The sequence below is a fragment of the Schistocerca nitens genome, chromosome 2 (assembly GCF_023898315.1).
Source record: "Schistocerca nitens isolate TAMUIC-IGC-003100 chromosome 2, iqSchNite1.1, whole genome shotgun sequence".
NCBI lineage: Eukaryota > Metazoa > Arthropoda > Insecta > Orthoptera > Acrididae > Schistocerca > Schistocerca nitens.
The window spans coordinates 964118760-964136652 of record NC_064615.1 but is presented as its reverse complement, the minus strand read 5'-3'; the positions used below and the strand labels follow the sequence as shown (position 1 = coordinate 964136652).

General features: G+C 37.5%; 1 protein-coding gene across 1 annotated transcript in view; it reads left to right on the top strand.

Annotated features, from left to right (window-relative positions):
- Positions 1-17893, top strand: part of LOC126235477 (protein bicaudal C) — a 167366-nt gene that overhangs the window by 101669 nt on the left and 47804 nt on the right. The window contains exons 5-7 of the mRNA XM_049944197.1: positions 1585-1818; positions 1898-2116; positions 4406-4571. Coding sequence (XP_049800154.1) covers positions 1585-1818; positions 1898-2116; positions 4406-4571 — 619 coding nt within the window. The remainder of the gene's footprint in view (positions 1-1584; positions 1819-1897; positions 2117-4405; positions 4572-17893) is intronic.

The window sequence follows — 17893 nt, the reverse complement described above, 5'->3', positions numbered from 1 at the left end:
CAGAGGCATTGTGCACCATGAATTCATACCTGCCAGGACTACAGTGAACTCAGCTTTTACTTGGAAGTGCTGAAAACAATGAAAAGGAGGGTCTTGCACTACCGAAGTGACATCAAAGACACGTGGAAAGTTCATCGTGACAACGTGCCGAGTCACAGCACTTTCATTGTCAAAGACTTCCTAGCCAGGACCAAGATCCCATTCGTCCCCCAGCCTCCCTACAGTCCTGACCTGGCTCCCGCTGACTTTTTTTGTTTTCTTGGTTAAAAGGAGTCACGAAAGGAAAACATTGGGACATGATTGAAAGCATCCAGGCGCATGTTACATCAGCTCTAAAGAACATTCTGGAAAAGGCATTCTAAGATGCCTTCCAGGCATGGAAACACTGCCTCCAGAAATGTATCGATGAAAGAGGGTGCTATTTTGAAAATTTTTATTATTTGTACGAATATATTCAATACATTATTTTTATGAATTTGGTCACATTACTTGTGGAACACACCTTTTGTATGTGTGCGTGTGGTAAAAATTTCATTGTTTCAATACTTACAGTACAGTTCATTGTTAATGAAATAAGTTAATGTCTATGAAATAGTATCAAATAACTTTGGAATAATAACTGCTGCCAGCACTGTACAAATCAGTAATAACCAGTTTTGCAGACAGAGTGCAAATTACATAAATCAAATTAACCAAGGATAATAAGACACAGCAGTGGTTCTGAGATTACAAGATGAATGTGAGCTAATAACAAGTGTCTATCAAATGCAGGAATATATTCTGAGCACTAGTTCCACTGGTAATGAAAGAAAAACCATTGTCGTGACTGGAGTTTAAATCTAAAACACAACAGTGGACAAATGTAATAAGATACAAGAAGGCAAAAATAGTACTGTAGCACACAGCACAGAGCATGAAGGAAGTATAACGACAAAGTAAAGAGATGATTACTATACAAAATGAGCCAAAATTAACTGAAGTATTCAACATACAGGCAAGCAGAAGCTGACAAATGTATTTTACGCCATGTCTACAGATATTACTGGAACTTTGACCATCATGGCACTAGATCAATGTTGGCATCCGTTGTTCTTAGTTCCCTATGTGGAAAAAAGATCTACTGGACAATCTCTCCCATGTTAGAATAAATTTACTTTAATACACCCAGTGTGTGTAGCCATACCTACCGTTAAGTCCATTTAGTGTTTTGTAATAAAACTGTTGCAACACAGGTTGTCAAAAATGAATAGCTGTTCATGACTGATATTTTGTATTGGTACAGAATGAGGTACAATAGTAAAGACAGCCATCTTAAATATGTGAAGACTGAGTTTGTAATCCCCATCCAGGCACACACATTTTCGTTTCCTGTGGTTTGTGTGTGTTACCGGAGGCATAAGTTATGGTAGTTACTTTAACAACAATTTGTCAGACTTCCTGATTTTTTTTTAGTCTACAACATCCTTCCTTTTCTAAAGTGGTGGCACTTTTTAGACAAAGTAGTGTAATTAACCTTGATGCAGTCTTGATACCAGACTTTTTTCACAATGTGTTACTTATCTGTAACTGTTCATCCTTTGACAGATGCTGACACCACTTATCTTTAGTTTTGAATTACCTGTAGTGGAGCTTGCACACTGGGACCCAGCCTCAGCTTATGTACAACAGCTGCAGCATAAGTACAATGTACAGGTGACTTTCCGTACAAGAGCTCGACTTAATGCGACCTTGGTTATGGTGAAAGGATGCGAATGGGAAGTGGCTCAAGTAAAGGAAGCGACACTTCTTTTGGTGTCGCATCTCTTTAGAGGAGCAGTGGTCAGTACTTAAACATAAACAAAATTCTCTCAAATGTTTGATTACTCACTAATTACAAAATACAAACCCTACATTTCAGGAGCAAGTAGTAATGCAGATGACAATTGAAATATCACCTCAGCATCACCCAATTGTTTTGGGAAAGAACAGAGAAAACTTAAAGCTTATAATGCAGCGAACTGGGACACAAATACTTTTCCCTGATGCTGGTGATCCTGGCATTCCTAGTCTGAAGAAAAGCAGTGTAAACATAACTGGAACAATACATAATGTTTACAAAGCCAGGCAGCAGCTAATGGTAAGTACTAGAAATTAATGGTAGGTCTGTCAATTAAGGTTTTACACTAGCAGTGGTTGGTTTCATTTTGTAATTTGAAATTAGGTATATAAATGTATTTTTATATGCATAGTCTTAATAATCAAAAAAATGTACTAAAATCAATTTAACAGTGTTCAGAAATTTTTTGTTAAAATTGTAACAGTGATGGGAGGCAGATTTTTAAAAAAATGGTGTATCAGCTCCATAAATTATCACTTTATAGACAGTACAGTAATGAATGAAGAGAGAATAATTTCTCCATTCTAAATTATGTTGCAACCACGTTCATGACCTTTCATTGTATCAACATTTGATGGTCCATCTATTCTTTAAATCTGCATGTCCTTGATCTTAACTTCTGAAGAAAATTTCCATTGCCTCCTTTTATTCAAGGCTCCAGTACACTTTCTCATCCAAAAGCAATAAGACTGCAGAAAACGTTTTGCTTGCAATATTGTTGCAATAATGTCTCAAGTACCAATTTCTGTGTTGTGAAAACCTTTCATAGGTATTCATCTTAAGCGAGTCACCTGCAGTCAGAATTCATTTCCTCCATTGATTAAGGTGCATTTTCTTGCATCTTAAAACTCTAAAATTGGGACAGTTGGATATGCTTCATCTTAAGCTTAGAGCATTCTTCGGTTTTCTGGCTTTGAATGTCTGTTTGACTATCCCATGTAAACATAAGGAGGCAAAGTAAATAACTAGAAGTTGAAAAGCCACTGTGCCTTTCTAGTTACACACTATCAGAAAGCAATAAGGTGATCATTATCAGTGAAGTGGCATCCTCCTTTGAATTTGAAATACTTAATATTAATTCAGATGTTGGGCCTTATATGGAAATAAGTGGAGTCAGATAGTTTTTAATGAATTTTTAAGGTTCATTTAAAGAAACAATTGCTGTTACATTCCATTATTGGCAAAACAATTTGGGCTGGGCTGCAAGGCGCTGGCCAGGGTGGCCGAGCGGTTCTAGGCATTAGTCTGGAACTGCGCAACCGCTATGGTCACAGGTTTGAATCCTGCCTCGGGCATGGATGTGTGAGATGTCCTTAGGTTAGTTAGGTATAAGTAGTTCTAAGTTCTAGGGGACTGATGACCTCAGAAGTAAAGTCCCATAGTGTTCAGAGCCATTTGTGGGCTGCAAGGTGACACCTGCATGCTACAGGCAGTGTTTGACTAGGCCTACCATATTCACAGTTAAAATTTATGGTATAATTTTCGTCAGTCAGCTGTGAGGAAAAATCTCATGCAGGAGCTTTCAAAGGAGTATGTAACTGTGGAAACAGATTTCTTGGAATACTTAATTGATAACAATTAAGTGGATTGTGAATATGGCTGCCAAATCCATTCATATAATTTGATCTCAATATCATGTGATTAGTCAAGCTTTCCCAGTGGATATGTTGTAAATAGTCTTCACAGGTTTGCCACTGGCTCATGTTATGCAAATTCCACAATATTTCCTTGGAGTAACTGTCAGACATCTTCTGGTGGTTCAACCTTGCAGGCGGCTAAGTACGACTGATGGTATTGGCACATTGAGACACTGTTTCTAGAGCAAGTGTTCGAAGAAAGCATGGGCATGGGCATGGAAATAAGATGTGCACAATGATCTGCAGATAGATGGTGAAATACTCAAATGCCCTCCACTGAAAATCAGAGTGGTTTTCCTGCACGTGTGTGCTGTATGCTGTGTTAACTAGCAGGGCAGCCAGACATTTCTCAATAAAGACTGTACTAGACCAATGTTATGATGGGTCTGTTGCTGCGAGGACAGTCGCTCTGAGGAAGTACTGTGGAATTTGCACAACATGATCCAGTGGCCAACCCATGAAGACTGTTCTCAATCTGTTTGACATTACATGCAGAGTTTGATCTTTGAGTGGGTGTTAAATTGGCTGGCAGCAGTACATTAAGTACAGAGCTAGTTCCTAATAAACATAACATGCAGAAATTCATATTCTACATTGGTTAATTATGGATTCTAAAACATAATCATAATGTTAATCTGTGACAACCCCAATGAAGACATATAGTTATGGTACAAGAGTATTTATGAAGACTTGCTTGTTTCATTGTACCAATGTAACAATAAAAGCCAAGTATCATCTTTTTCCAGCATAAGGATGTAATTATCACATGCCATCAAATATTACAATCAATAAATGTTGAAGTATTTTGTGCAGTTACTTTTTTCTATAAAATAAAATAGTGTAATACTATTGCAGTTTAATTCAGAATCATCTTATTTACACATTGTTTCAGGGATCACTTCCTTTGTTGCTGATGTTTGACTTGCCTGAAGATGTTATTGTGGATCTAGAAAAAATAAATAGTGTGATGGAGACCTTGGATGTTCATATCAATGTTAGACACAAGCCTAAGCAGAACACCCTTTCTTTAAGTATAAAGGGAATTGAGCGTCATGCAAGTAAGTTTATCAATAATTGTCCCTTATAATCTGGACTTAAGCCTATAAGCAACAAATGTTGAATTTAGTATTACCACATTAATAGAGAATTAAGAGCATTTGTTTCATGAAAAATTTGGTTAATGGTGTGTGGAGAAAATTTTGATCATGCATACATGTGCACATGAAACCTAAAGTAGCTTGCGGCAAAAGATATTCCTTCTGATGCCGGCATACCCTCAAAATATACTATGGAAGATAGAATGACTCTGCAGAGTCAAATATAATTTGTATCCTTTTGCTAACTATGATTAATTGGAATGAGTATGAAAGAGGATCTCACATATCAAACATCACAGAACCAGGGGTTGGGACTCAATATTCCTGGGACTGGACCAATAAATAAATAATCGATCTCCATATACGAAGTCTTATATTGACAAATTAATCAGTTCAAAAAAGTGACAGAATATTGGCTGAAAGTTTTCTACACTGTTGAGTAAAATATGAAACATATCAATTCTTAAAGATACCTCCCCCCTCTCCCCTCCCTCCCCTCCCCCCTCCCTCCCCTCCCCCCTCCCCCGAGAAATTCATATCTGCAGTTGTGTTGAAACATAAAAATTACCACCTGGTCTGTTAACTTGTACCGTTGTGACAAAATTAAAACTACGCCAGCTGCTGTTGCCAACGAAGTTTGGAGTCAACAATGGAGAAGTCATGAAGACATGCATTTTTTACAAGCAAAATGAATGTGTAACACAATAGGTGGTGGGTGGGTCCCTATAGTTAGATTTCGTTACTTATTGGTTCAGTTTGGAACACTTAGCGTCAATTGTTCTGTTCATTATAATTATTATTATTATTTCTTTACTTTCTCAGACGTTAAGTCTGGTTGAGAATGGAAAGTGACGCGGACCTTGATCAAGCGTCACTTCCTATTAACTGTACGGTATGTGTTATATTGCATTTAGGAACTTTCGGGTAATTGAACATGTATCAATAATTACTGATTTCTGTAGTTGTATATATGTGTTTGGATGTAGCTGTATTGCATTGATGTACTGGTGGATATTGTGTGGTATGACTCCTGTAGTTGATACTATAATTGGTATGATGTCAACTTTATCCTGATGCCACATGTCCTTGACTTCCTCAGCCAGTTGGATGTATTTTTCAATTTTTTCTCCTGTTTTCTTTTGTATATTTGTTGTATTGGGTATGGATATTTCGATTAGTTGTGTTAATTTCTTCTTTTTATTGGTGAGTATGATGTCAGGTTTGTTATGTGGCGTTATTTTATCTGTTATAATGGTTCTGTTCCAGTATAATTTGTATTCATCATTCTCCAGTACATTTTGTGGTGCATACTTGTATGTAGGAACTTGTTGTTTTAAAACTTTATGTTGTAAGGCAAGCTGTTGATGTATTATTTTTGCGACATTGTCATGTCTTCTGGGGTATTCTGTATTTGCTAGTATTGTACATCCGCTTGTGATGTGATCTACTGTTTCTATTTGTTGTTTGCAAAGTCTGCATTTATCTGTTGTGGTATTGGGATCTTTAATAATATGCTTGCTGTAATACCTGGTGTTTATTGTTTGATCCTGTATTGCAATCATGAATCCTTCTGTCTCACTGTATATATTGCCTTTTCTTAGCCATGTGTTGGATGCGTCTTGATCGATGTGTGGCTGTGTTAGATGATACGGGTGCTTGCCATGAAGTGTTTTCTTTTTCCAATTTACTTTCTTCGTATCTGTTGATGTTATGTGGTCTAAAGGGTTGTAGAGGTGGTTATGAAATTGTAGTGGTGTAGCCGATGTATTTATATGAGTGATTGCTTTGTGTATTTTGCTAGTTTCTGCTCGTTCTATAAAGAATTTTCTTAAATTGTCTACCTGTCCATAATGTAGGTTTTTATGTCGATGAATCCCCTTCCTCCTTCCTTTCTGCTTAATGTGAATCTTTCTGTTGCTGAATGTATGTGATGTATTCTATATTTGTGGTATTGTGAACGTGTAAGTGTATTTAGTGCTTCTAGGTCTGTGTTACTCCATTTCACTACTCCAAATGAGTAGGTCAATATTGGTATAGCATAAGTATTTATAGCTTTTGTCTTGTTTCTTGCTGTCAAATCTGTTTTCAGTATTTTTGTTAGTCTTTGCCTATATTTTTCTTTTAGTTCTTCCTAATATTTGTATTATCTATTCCTATTTTTTGTCTGTATCCTAGGTATTTATAGGCATCTGTCTTTTCCATCGCTTCTATGCAGTCGCTGTGGTTATCAAGTATGTAATCTTCTTGTTTAGTGTGTTTTCCCTTGACTATGCTATTTTTCTTACATTTGTCTGTTCCAAAAGCCATATTTATATCATTGCTGAATACTTCTGTTATCTTTAGTAATTGGTTGAGTTGTTGATTTGTTGCTGCCAGTAGTTTTAGATCATCCATGTATAGCAAATGTGTGATTTTGTGTGGGTATGTTCCAGTAATATTATATCCATAATTTGAATTATATAGCATGTTGGATAGTGGGTTCAGAGCAAGACAGAACCAGAAAGGACTTAATGATTCTCCTTGGTATATTCCACGCTTAATCTGTATTGGCTGTGATGTGATATTATCTGAATTTGTTTGGATATTAAGTGTGGTTTTCCAGTTTTTCATTACTATGTTTAGGAACTGTATCAATTTAGGATCTACTTTGTATATTTCCAATATTTGTAGTAACCATGAGTGGGGTACACTATCAAAATCTTTTTGGTAATCAATGTATGCGTAGTGTAGAGACCTTTGTTTAGTTTTAGCTTGATATGTCGCCTCTGCATCTATTATCAGTTGCTCTTTACATCCTCGCGCTCCTTTGCAGCAGCCTTTTTGTTCTTCATTTATAATTTTGTTCTGTGTTGTATGTGTCATTAATTTCTGTGTGATGACTGAAGTTAATATTTTGTAGATTGTTGGTAGGCATGTTATGGGGCGATATTTAGCTGGGTTTGCTGTGTCTGCTTGATCTTTAGGTTTCAGATAAGTTATTCCATGTGTAAGTGTATCAGGGAATATGTATGGGTCTGCAATGTAACTGTTAAATAATTTAGTTAGATGTGAATGTGTTGAGGTGAACTTCTTTAGCCAGAAATTTGCTATTTTATCATTTCCAGGGGGCTTTCCAATTGTGCGTAGAATTAATTGCTCGGGTGACTTCATGTTGCAAAATTATCACTTCAGGCATTTGTGGTATCATCTTGTATGTATCTGTTTCTGCTTGTATCCACCGTGCATGCCTGTTACGTTGTACCGGGTTTGACCATATGCTGCTCCAGAAGTGTTCCATGTCTCGTATGTTTGGTGGATTGTCTATTTTTATGTGTGTGTTATCTATTGTTCGGTAAAATTTCTTTTGGTTTGTGTTGAATGTTTGGTTTTGTTTCCTTCTATTTTCACTTTTTTGTATCTTCTAAGTCGTTTCGCCAAAGCTTGTAATTTTTGCTTCTTTTCATCTAATTGCTCTATTGCTTCTTGTTGTGAGATTTTACCTAACCTTTTTCGTTTTTTGTCTGATATTCCATTTCTTATAAATTTTGTTAACTGTCCGATGTCTTTTCTCAGTTTTTCTATTCTGATCTGTAGCCTGTGTTGCCATGCTGGTTTTGTGGGTTTCTTCTGTGTGTTGGTTGGTTCTGATATCTGCCTAGTGTGTATATTTAGTGTAGTGAGTGCTCCTACATAAACCAGTAGTTGTAACTCTTCCATAGTTGTGTATTCATTTATTTTGTTGTGTATGATTGTGTTGATAGTTTTTATTGTTGTTTCGACTTGTGGGCTATTCGGTGGTCTATGCAAGAATGGTCTAATGTCTGTATTTGTGTCTTTGTATTCTATATATGTCAACTGAAATTTTTCTTCTATATCTAACATGTGTGTCACTTAATGTTCTATTTGTGCTTTTGCTGGTGGCTGTCTTAAGATTTCGTTTTCCTCTGATTGTTTAATTGATGCGTGTTGTTCTTTGTTTGTTTGCTCTGGCATGTTTGAGTCCATTACTGTATTTTCTTCTTCTTCTTCTTCTTCTAATTGCACATTATTTTGTTCCAGTATTTGTTGTACTTGTTGTTTGATGTTTTCTAATTCTGACTGGGGTATCCTGTTATTTTTTATTATTACACGAATCTGATCAGCTAGACGCTGTTCTGTTAAAAATTTTAATTCTGGGTATCTGGTAATAAATGTTGTGTATACTTGTGATCTGTATCCAGTTGTGTTGGTTCCTAGGTTTGTTGCTTGGTAATAACAGAACATGAGGTGTCGATTAACTTCATCTGACCATCTCATCCTCTGTCTTTGTTTTCCTTCTAGGGTGGTTGCAGGAAGCATATCCTGCAAAACACCTCTATTTGGATTTAAATCATTTTCCAGTTGGCTAGCAGTGTCATTACCATTGTGGGCGGGCATATGGTTCAAGCGCCGTCCCCGACCATGACGGCGCTTGTCCGAGGCTTCTTTAGTTCTGTCCTGAACCAAGTAATCACACTAAAAGGGGGGTTAGCCCTATTAGAGGTTTGTTCTTTTCGTCGCCTTTTACGACTGGCAGAACATACCGGAGGCCTATTCTTTTATTATTATTATTATTATTATTATTATTATTCTTTACTTTCTCAGACGTTAAGTCTGGTTAAAAATTATTATTATTATTATTATTATTATTATTATTATTATTATTGCCAACACCAACAAATTAGCAGTTGCTGTACAATAAATGTGCGGTAAAGTTAAGCGTTGCAAGGTGTGTTGGCAACGCCGATTGTAGAATAAGTCAGCCTTTCCTCTCATGTCTTCCCTTACCACACCTCCAATCGCCCTAACATGTAAGCTAATCCCTTAGCTACGCAGCCCATCCTCACTACGAACTTTATTCTTATCCACCACTCATATCTATACTTTATTTGCCCTTAGAATCAACCTGATGTCGCAAAACATGTCCCGGGTATTGCTACGGAATTGGAAGTAGCATCTGACATTATAAAAGATTGTTTTAATTTTTTTATTGCATTACTGGGAATATTTCAAAGATTCAATAGCCATATAGATTTTCCGTAATCGACGAGTCCAAAACTCAAACCAAATATTTGTGTACACTAGACAAAGATTTTTGCAGTGTCAATGGGGATACAAAATTTTTGCCTAAAGAAGCGGTAGATTGCACCATGAGTGGGACATTTGGCAACGCTGCTCTATGAGTATAATCGAAGCTTTCATTGTTATATAAAAACTCGATGCATTGTTGAAACTGTTGTAAGGTTGTAACAGTCAGTCGATAGGTTACTATGGAAGTGTGATGTGATAATGTAGTGTACTACGTGCAGTCTTCGTCAGTTCATAACATAAAAAGAAATGTTAGTGCTGAAATACAATGTCAAAACAAGAAACATTAATTTCTTTCTTTTCTAATAAAAGACAGTGTATTGCAAAAGACAAAGATCAGTGTGAGTCTACTGAAAGAAGTGCTAGTGATTGTGACGATGAATTGCGTAGGTCTACCAAGTCTTCAGATTCCCTTCCACAGTTTTCAAACGATAAATGTACTATTTCTGGCCCATCCGTAAATTGCAATTCTAAACAACGCGAGATTAAGTATCAGCAAAAATGGGAGTGTAATAGTTTTGCACATAATAGTTTGCGACTGGGGATGTTCAGTTTAATTCGCGGTTCCGTCGCGAACTAGATTGCTCTTCTAGTTCGTTAGCTCCCATCTCGGTTTACAGAAAGACAGTTTGCTCACTTTGCTACCGCTATTGCACACGCTCTTTTTAATCGTTATGCCAGTCTTTTAAATAATGACCAGTGTTGCCATGCCTGTATTACAGTTTTATGTCTAGTAATTAGACTTCTCCCCCCCCCCCCCCCCCCCCCCGCGCAAGAACCATGGACCTTGCTGTTGGTGGGGAGGCTTGCGTGCCTCAGCAGATAGCCGTACCGTAGGTGCAACCACAACGGAGGGGTATCTGTTGAGAGGCCAGACAAACGTGTGGTTCCTGAAGAGGGGCAGCAGCCTTTTCAGTAGTTGCAGGGGCAACAGTCTGGATGATTGACTGATCTGGCCTTGTAACACTAACCAAAAAGGCCTTGCTGTTGTGGTACTGCAAACAGCTGAAAGCAAGGGGAAACTACAGCCATAATTTTTCCCAAGGGCATGCAGCTTTACTGTATGGTTAAATGATGATGGCATCGTCTTGGGTAAAATATTCCGGAGGTAAAATAGTCCCCCATACGGATCTCCGGGCAGGGACTACTCAGGAGGATGTCTTTATCAGGAGAAAGAAAACTGGTGTTCTACAAATCGGAGCGTGGAATGTCAGATCCCTTAATCGGGCAGGTAGGTTAGAAAATTAAAAAAGGGAAATGGATAGGTTGAAGTTAGATATAGTGGGAATTAGTGAAGTTCGGTGGCAGGAGGAACAAGACTTTTGGTCAGGTGATTACAGGGTTATAAATACAAAATCAAATAGGGGTAATACAGGATTACCTTTAATAATGAATAGGAAAATAGGAGTGCAGGTAAGCTACTACAAACAGCATAGTGAACACATTATTGTGGCCAAGATAGACACGAAGCCCACACCTGCTACAGTAGTACAAGTTTATATGCCAACTAGCTCTGCAGATGACGAAGAAATTGAAGAAATGTATGATGAAATAAAAGAAATTATTCAGATAGTGAAGGGAGACGAAAATTTAATAGTCATGGGTGACTGGAATTCGTCAGTAGGAAAAGGGAGAGAAGGAAACATAGTAGGTGAATATGGATTGGGGAGACGAAATGAAAGAGGAAGCCGCCTTGTAGAATTTTGCACAGAGCATAACTTAATCATAACTAACACTTGGTTCAAGAATCATAAAAGAAGGTTGTATACCTGGAAGAATCCTGGAGATACTAAAAGGTATCAGATTATATAATGGTAAGAGAGAGATTTAGGAACCAGGTTTTAAATTTTAAGACATTTCCAGGGGCAGATGTGGATTCTGACCACAATCTATTGGTTATGAACTGCAGATTGAAACTGAAGAAACTGCAAAAAGGTGGGAATTTAAGGAGATGGGACCTGGATAAACTGAAAGAACCAGAGGGTTTGGAGAGTTTCAGGGAGAGAATAAGGGAACAATTGACAAGAATGGGGGAAAGAAATACAGTAGAAGAAGAATGGGTAGCTCTGAGGGATGAAGTAGTGAAGGCAGCTGAGGATCAAGTAGGTAAAAAGATGAGGGCTAGTAGAAATCCTTCAGTAACAGAAGAGATACTGAATTTAATTAATGAAAAGAGAAAACATAAAAACGCAGTAAATGAAGCAGGCAAAAAGGAATACAAACGTCTCAAAAATGAGATCGACAGGAAGTGCAAAATGGTTAAGCAGGGATGGCTACAGGACAAATGTAAGGATGTAGAGGCTTATCTCAATAGGAGTAAGATAGATACTGCCTACAGGAAAACTAAAGAGACCTTTGGAGAGAAGAGAACCACTTGTATGAATATCAAGAGCTCAGATGGCAACCCAGTTCTAAGCAATGAAGGGAAAGCAGAAAGGTGGAAGTGGTATATAAGGAGTCCATACAAGGGCGATGTACTTGAAGACAATATTCTGGAAATGCAAGAGTATGTAGATGAAGACGAAATGGGAGATAAGATACTGCGTGAAGAGTTTGACAGAGCACTGAAAGACCTGAGTCGAAACAAGGCCCCGGGAGTAGACAACATTCCATTAGATCTACTGACGGCCTTGGGAGAGCCAGTCATGACAAAACTCTACCATCTGGTGAGCAAGATGTATGAGACAGGCGAAAGACCCTCGGACTTCAAAAAGAATATAATAATACCAATCCCGAAGAAAACAGGTGCTGACAGATGTGAAAATTACCGAACTATCAGTTTAATAAGTCACGAATGCAAAATACTAACGCGAATTCTTTACAGGCGAATGGAAAAACTGGTAGAAGCCGACCTCGGGGAAGATCAGTTAGGATTCTGTAGAAATATTGGAACATGTGAGGCAATACTGACCTTAAGACTTGCCTTAGAAGAAAGATTAAGGAAAGGCAAACCTAAAATTCTAGCATTTGTAGACTTGGAGAAAGCTTTTGACAATGTTGACTGGAATACTCTTTCAAATTCTAAAGGTGGCAGGGGTAAAATACAGGGAGCGAAAGGCTATTTACAATTTGTACAGAAACCAGATGGCAGTTAGAAGAGTCGAGGGACACGAAAGGGAAGCAGTGGTTCAGAAAGGAGTGAGACGGTTGTATTGTATCCCCGATGTTCAATCTGTATATTAAGCAAGCAGTGAAAGAAACAAAAGAAAAATTCGGAGTAGGTATTAAAATCCATGGAGACGAAATAAAAACTTTGAGGTTCGCCGATGACATTGTAATTCTGTCAGAGACAGCAAAGGACTTGGAAGAGCAGTTGAATGGAATGGATAGTGTCTTGAAGGGAGGATATAAGATGAACATCAACAAAAGCAAAAAGAGGATAATGGAATGTAGTCAAATTAAATCGGGTGATGCTGAGGGAATTAGATTAGGAAATGAGACACTTAAACTAGTAAAGGAGTTGTGCTATGTAGGGAGTAAAATAAGTGATGATGGTCAAAGTAGAGAGGATATAAAATGTAGACTGTCAATGGCAAGGAAAGCGTTTCTGAAGAAGAGAAATTGGTTAATATCGAGTATAGATTTAAGTGTCAGCAAGTCGTTTCTGAAAGTATTTGTATGGAGCATAGCCACATATGGAAGTGAAACATGGACAATAAATAGTTTGGACAAGAAGAGAATAGAAGCATTCGAAATGTGGTGCTACAGAAGAATGCTGAAGATTAGATGGGTAGATCACATAACTAATGAGGAGGTATTGAATAGGATTGGGGAGGGGAAAAGTTTGTGACACAACTTGACTAGAACAAGGGATCAGTTGGTAGGACATGTTCCGAGGCATCAAGGGATCACCAATTTGGTATTGGAGGGCAGCGTGGAGGGTAAAAATCGTAGAGGGAGACAGAGATGAATACACTAAACAGTTTCAGAAGGATGTAGGTTGCAGTAGGTACTGGGAGATGAAGAAGCTTGCACAGGATAGAGTAGCATGGAGAGCTGCTTCAAACCTTTCTCAGGACTGAAGACCACAACAACAAACAACAATTAGACTTCAAAACGACAAATAAACCAGTTCTTTACACAAATTGGTAAAATGAAGTAGTCAACTACTTTACATACAGTGCACTTGTAGTATTTTAATTTTAAAATATATTTATTTATTTATTAGTTCCTTGTGGGAATATTACTTACAGAAGATGGTTTTTTTTTAATAAAAATACTTTCATAAATAATCGACTTTTTAAAGTTTTGGAAATAACCAACAAAAAATATTTCTGCTTTAGGTACTATATGGCACAAACAATAATACCTTTATCATTAACAGAAGAAACACTAACATTATAATTTGTTACCAAAGAATTATACATAGAAAAAATAACTATGACCCCTGAGTGAAATCGTATTCTAAAGCATACTTCTTGTGCTCTGCATTATCATTCTTTAAATAATCAGTCTTCTAATTTTCAACTGAAATATTATAAAAATTTACATATTATTATGTAAAGTCATTAATTTGGAAACTTTGTTTGTTGATAAGTGTTCGTTCATTAAGGATTTGTCCCGTCGCTGAAAAAATGCGTTCGCAGGGCATTGATGTCGCTACTATGCAATATCTCTTTAACACATATGCATATACATGAGTATATAACTGACGACGCTCGTGCCACCACTCGCGTGGATCTTTTTCTCAATCTAAATACTCTTCTTGGAGGTATTTATTGAGTTCGCGAATACCAGCAGCAAGTTGGTTATTTGGTCTAGTGATTTCTCTTACTTCTTGGTCATACTCGTCCCATATAGTCTTTCTCAGTTTCATTACTGCTGCTACTAGAACAAGACGTCGAAGGGTCCCTAGCAGTAGGATCAGCCACTAAAAAAAATCTCGATTCTTCCTCTGAAGTAACTGCACTCTGCCAACTTTATTTTTGAGGTGTTGTATTGCAACTTCACAAGCTTTTTGATTTCTAAATCCTCTTTGTCTAAATCGGGGGTCCAGAATAGTACACTCAGTGTATAGAATGTTATTCTCTAAATCTATAAAATGGTCTTCCATGCCTTTCTCGAGCACTGATTGCACAGCGACAATTTTTTTATTGTTAGAAGCATGCTTCTACAGTAAACTGTTGAGCAGGTTACAAAACACATTAACTTTCGACAGTCACATTTCTTTCGGCACTTATTTCTGCCATAATTTCGTAGAATGGACTAAGTAAGGGCAAAACTCCTATTATTTGCCAGTCACTTTCTTTTATTGTTAGGTCAGAGCACAGAAGTGCTAATAGCAATCACTGCATCCTTTACCATTTGCTGAAGCATGTCTAAAGTAGAATTCCAGCGGGTCTGGACGTCCTGTTTTAGCTTGAGGACAGGCAGATTCATTTGCTGTTGTGTAGCAATCTCCCCCCCCCCTCCCCCCCTTGTGTACTACTATTGAAAAACTCGACAATATAACTTGCGCCAAAACGTCAGGGGAGCACGTGATTTTTTTAAAGCCTACTGCGGGCTCTCGCTCAGGCTCGTTATTGTCCGTCAGTCTTCGGAAAAGAGCAAACGAACTAAGTAGCGAGGTTATCCGTGAACTAGTTCACCTGTGGGAGTGTTCTTCTGAACTAGTTCGTTCGCGAACTACACAAGACTATAGTGTAAGTAAATTGGTTGTACTTTGATAACGAGTGGGGTGGGGCTTTCTGCAAATTGTGTGAAATGCATTTAAAAAATGATATCAAAGCTCTACAGAAAACAGGAAGAGTGTTCATTTCTGTACCTTTCACTCAATTTAGAAAAGCCACCGGAAGCATGGGAAAACTAGAAAAGCACGCCAACTCATAAAAACATGTAAGAGCTGTTGCACTTGAAAATTGTGGATTACAGGGATTAAATGCTCCAATTCATACACAGATATTCGAACAAAATGAAAATGAAAATGCTTTAAACTGCCAAGCATTGTCATTAATAATTCGAAGTCTACATTTCCTTAATAAGGAAGAAATACCCCACACAACAAAATATGAACCTCTAATTCGTAAGGTAGTACTGAAAAGCGACATTAATCTTGAAAAGTGGTGAAAATTTCAGAGTGAAAGGTCCACATATCTTAACAAGTATACTGCATCAGAATTGTTGACGCGTTTGGGAGAGTCTTTAGACTTTAAAGATTGAAACACTTCTCCATGACAAATATTTCTCATTAATGGCACACGAATCTGCAAATGTTTCCAACCAAAGTGAACTGTCTTTAGTAGTTAGATATGTTGCACCGTCTCCATCGTTTGAAGTGAAGGAAAGGTTTTTGTCTCGTTGAGTTGAAAAGCACTTCAGCTGAATCCATATTTACAGCAATTGATACTGAACTAAAGAAAAGAAAACTTTCTTGTGACAGACTATTATCTTGTTCTTTCGATGGTGCTGCTAATTTTAGTGGTTCTATCTCAGGAGTCCGCACTCTGTTGTCAGAGAGGAAGGGCCATAAGCTGCCATACATTCACTGTAGAGCACATGTTTTGTCAATTGCTGCCACCAACTCTAGGAATAAACACCCCATTATAAAACGCACATTACAAACTTTTTCATGGTTCTTCCAAACGAGAAAATGTTTTGCATGAAATTCAGTGTGCTTTAGGGCAACCTGTTTTAAAAATACCTGAAGCTGTTGACATCCGATGGTTAAGTACCTATCACACAGTTCATGCTATTTTCCTAACCTTATGCCATTATAATGGCATGCGAACGTATACACAAAGACGGCGCGGATTTAACAAGTTTAGCTGGAGGAATCTTGTTAGAAATGATGGAATTCCAATTTCATTGTAGATTTTGTGATTTTAGATAATACGTTAAATGCAGCCTCAAACTTGTGTTAAGTTTTGCAGACACAATCACTTAAAAGTTCGCTAATCCCTCTACTTGTTTATGGAACATTTAAGACATATAGACTGTCTTTGCGACTGTGATAGACGTATTGCAGAAAATGAAACTCTTAATAAAATTAGAAAACTGCAAGGAGTACACAACAAAAGTTGAAGGTGTACGATTCACAAACATAGAGAAGATTAAAGCTATGAAAAGTGCAAGGAAATTTGTTAAAAGTATGATTGATGAAATTGAGCAACGGTTTGATGAGAAGGCAATTAAAGTGATAGAACTAAGTGCATATTTTCAAAGTTTTAAAAATTTCTAGAGTTTATTGATAATGATTGTAAAGAACTGTGCTTGATTTTGGGACTCACAAACGTTGACCCTGTTATTGCAGACTTGCATTCTTTTAGGTACGTTGTTAGTAATAAATGAGACGATATATCTTCTGATGTTGCTTCTTTCATTCTGAGAGCCGACATCGGCTACAAAGCACTATGGACACTCGCTGAATGTGTACTGTGCATTCCCGTTTCGACTTGCAGAGTGGAAAGGTCATTTAGTACAATGAACAGGGTGATTACAAAATTAAGGAATAGGATGAGTCAGGATACGCTCCAAGCTTGTGTGAAAATTTCAGCTGAAGGGGTTGACAAGCCAACGACGTTTTATTGATGACTTCATCAAGAAATATGCTGGGGGGGGGTAAAAAAAAGCCTCGACATGCTAGTTTGATGCAAATGTGAGTTATTTTTTTTGCATGCAATAAAATTATTTTATTATTTAATATAATTAACTTAGGCCTAGCCTAACAGCTTAGTACTTAACCTACATATTATTTAATTATATATTAGCTATTCATGAAAAAGTTTAAGTATTAATAGTGCTTCTACATCTTTAGAATGCTATCACTTGAATTTTAAGCCTATAACTTTGTCCTCTCCCCCTCTCTCGTCAAGCTATATAAATTCCCCCCCCCCCCCCCCCCCCCTGCCAGGGGAAGTGGCTGTATTCATCACTGACTAGTAGTGTAACTACAAACTGGGTTTGTATAGCTATGCAATTATATGTTTAAACTATTAAGTCCAGCAAGGAATACATAATATGGAAAGAATAAATTGTTACTTGTACCATTGTCGTACAGTCACAATGGAAAAAGAAGGCTAGAAATATTCAGATTTCGGAAATCACTTCTCGGAAGTAGAAATAACACATACACACTATCATCGCTGGTTACTCAAGCCAAACTGTTGGAAGGAAGGAAGGAAGGAAGGAAGGAAGGAAGGAAGACTGGATTCAACATCCAGTAGACATCAGTCATTAGATATGTAGTGCAAGCTCGGATT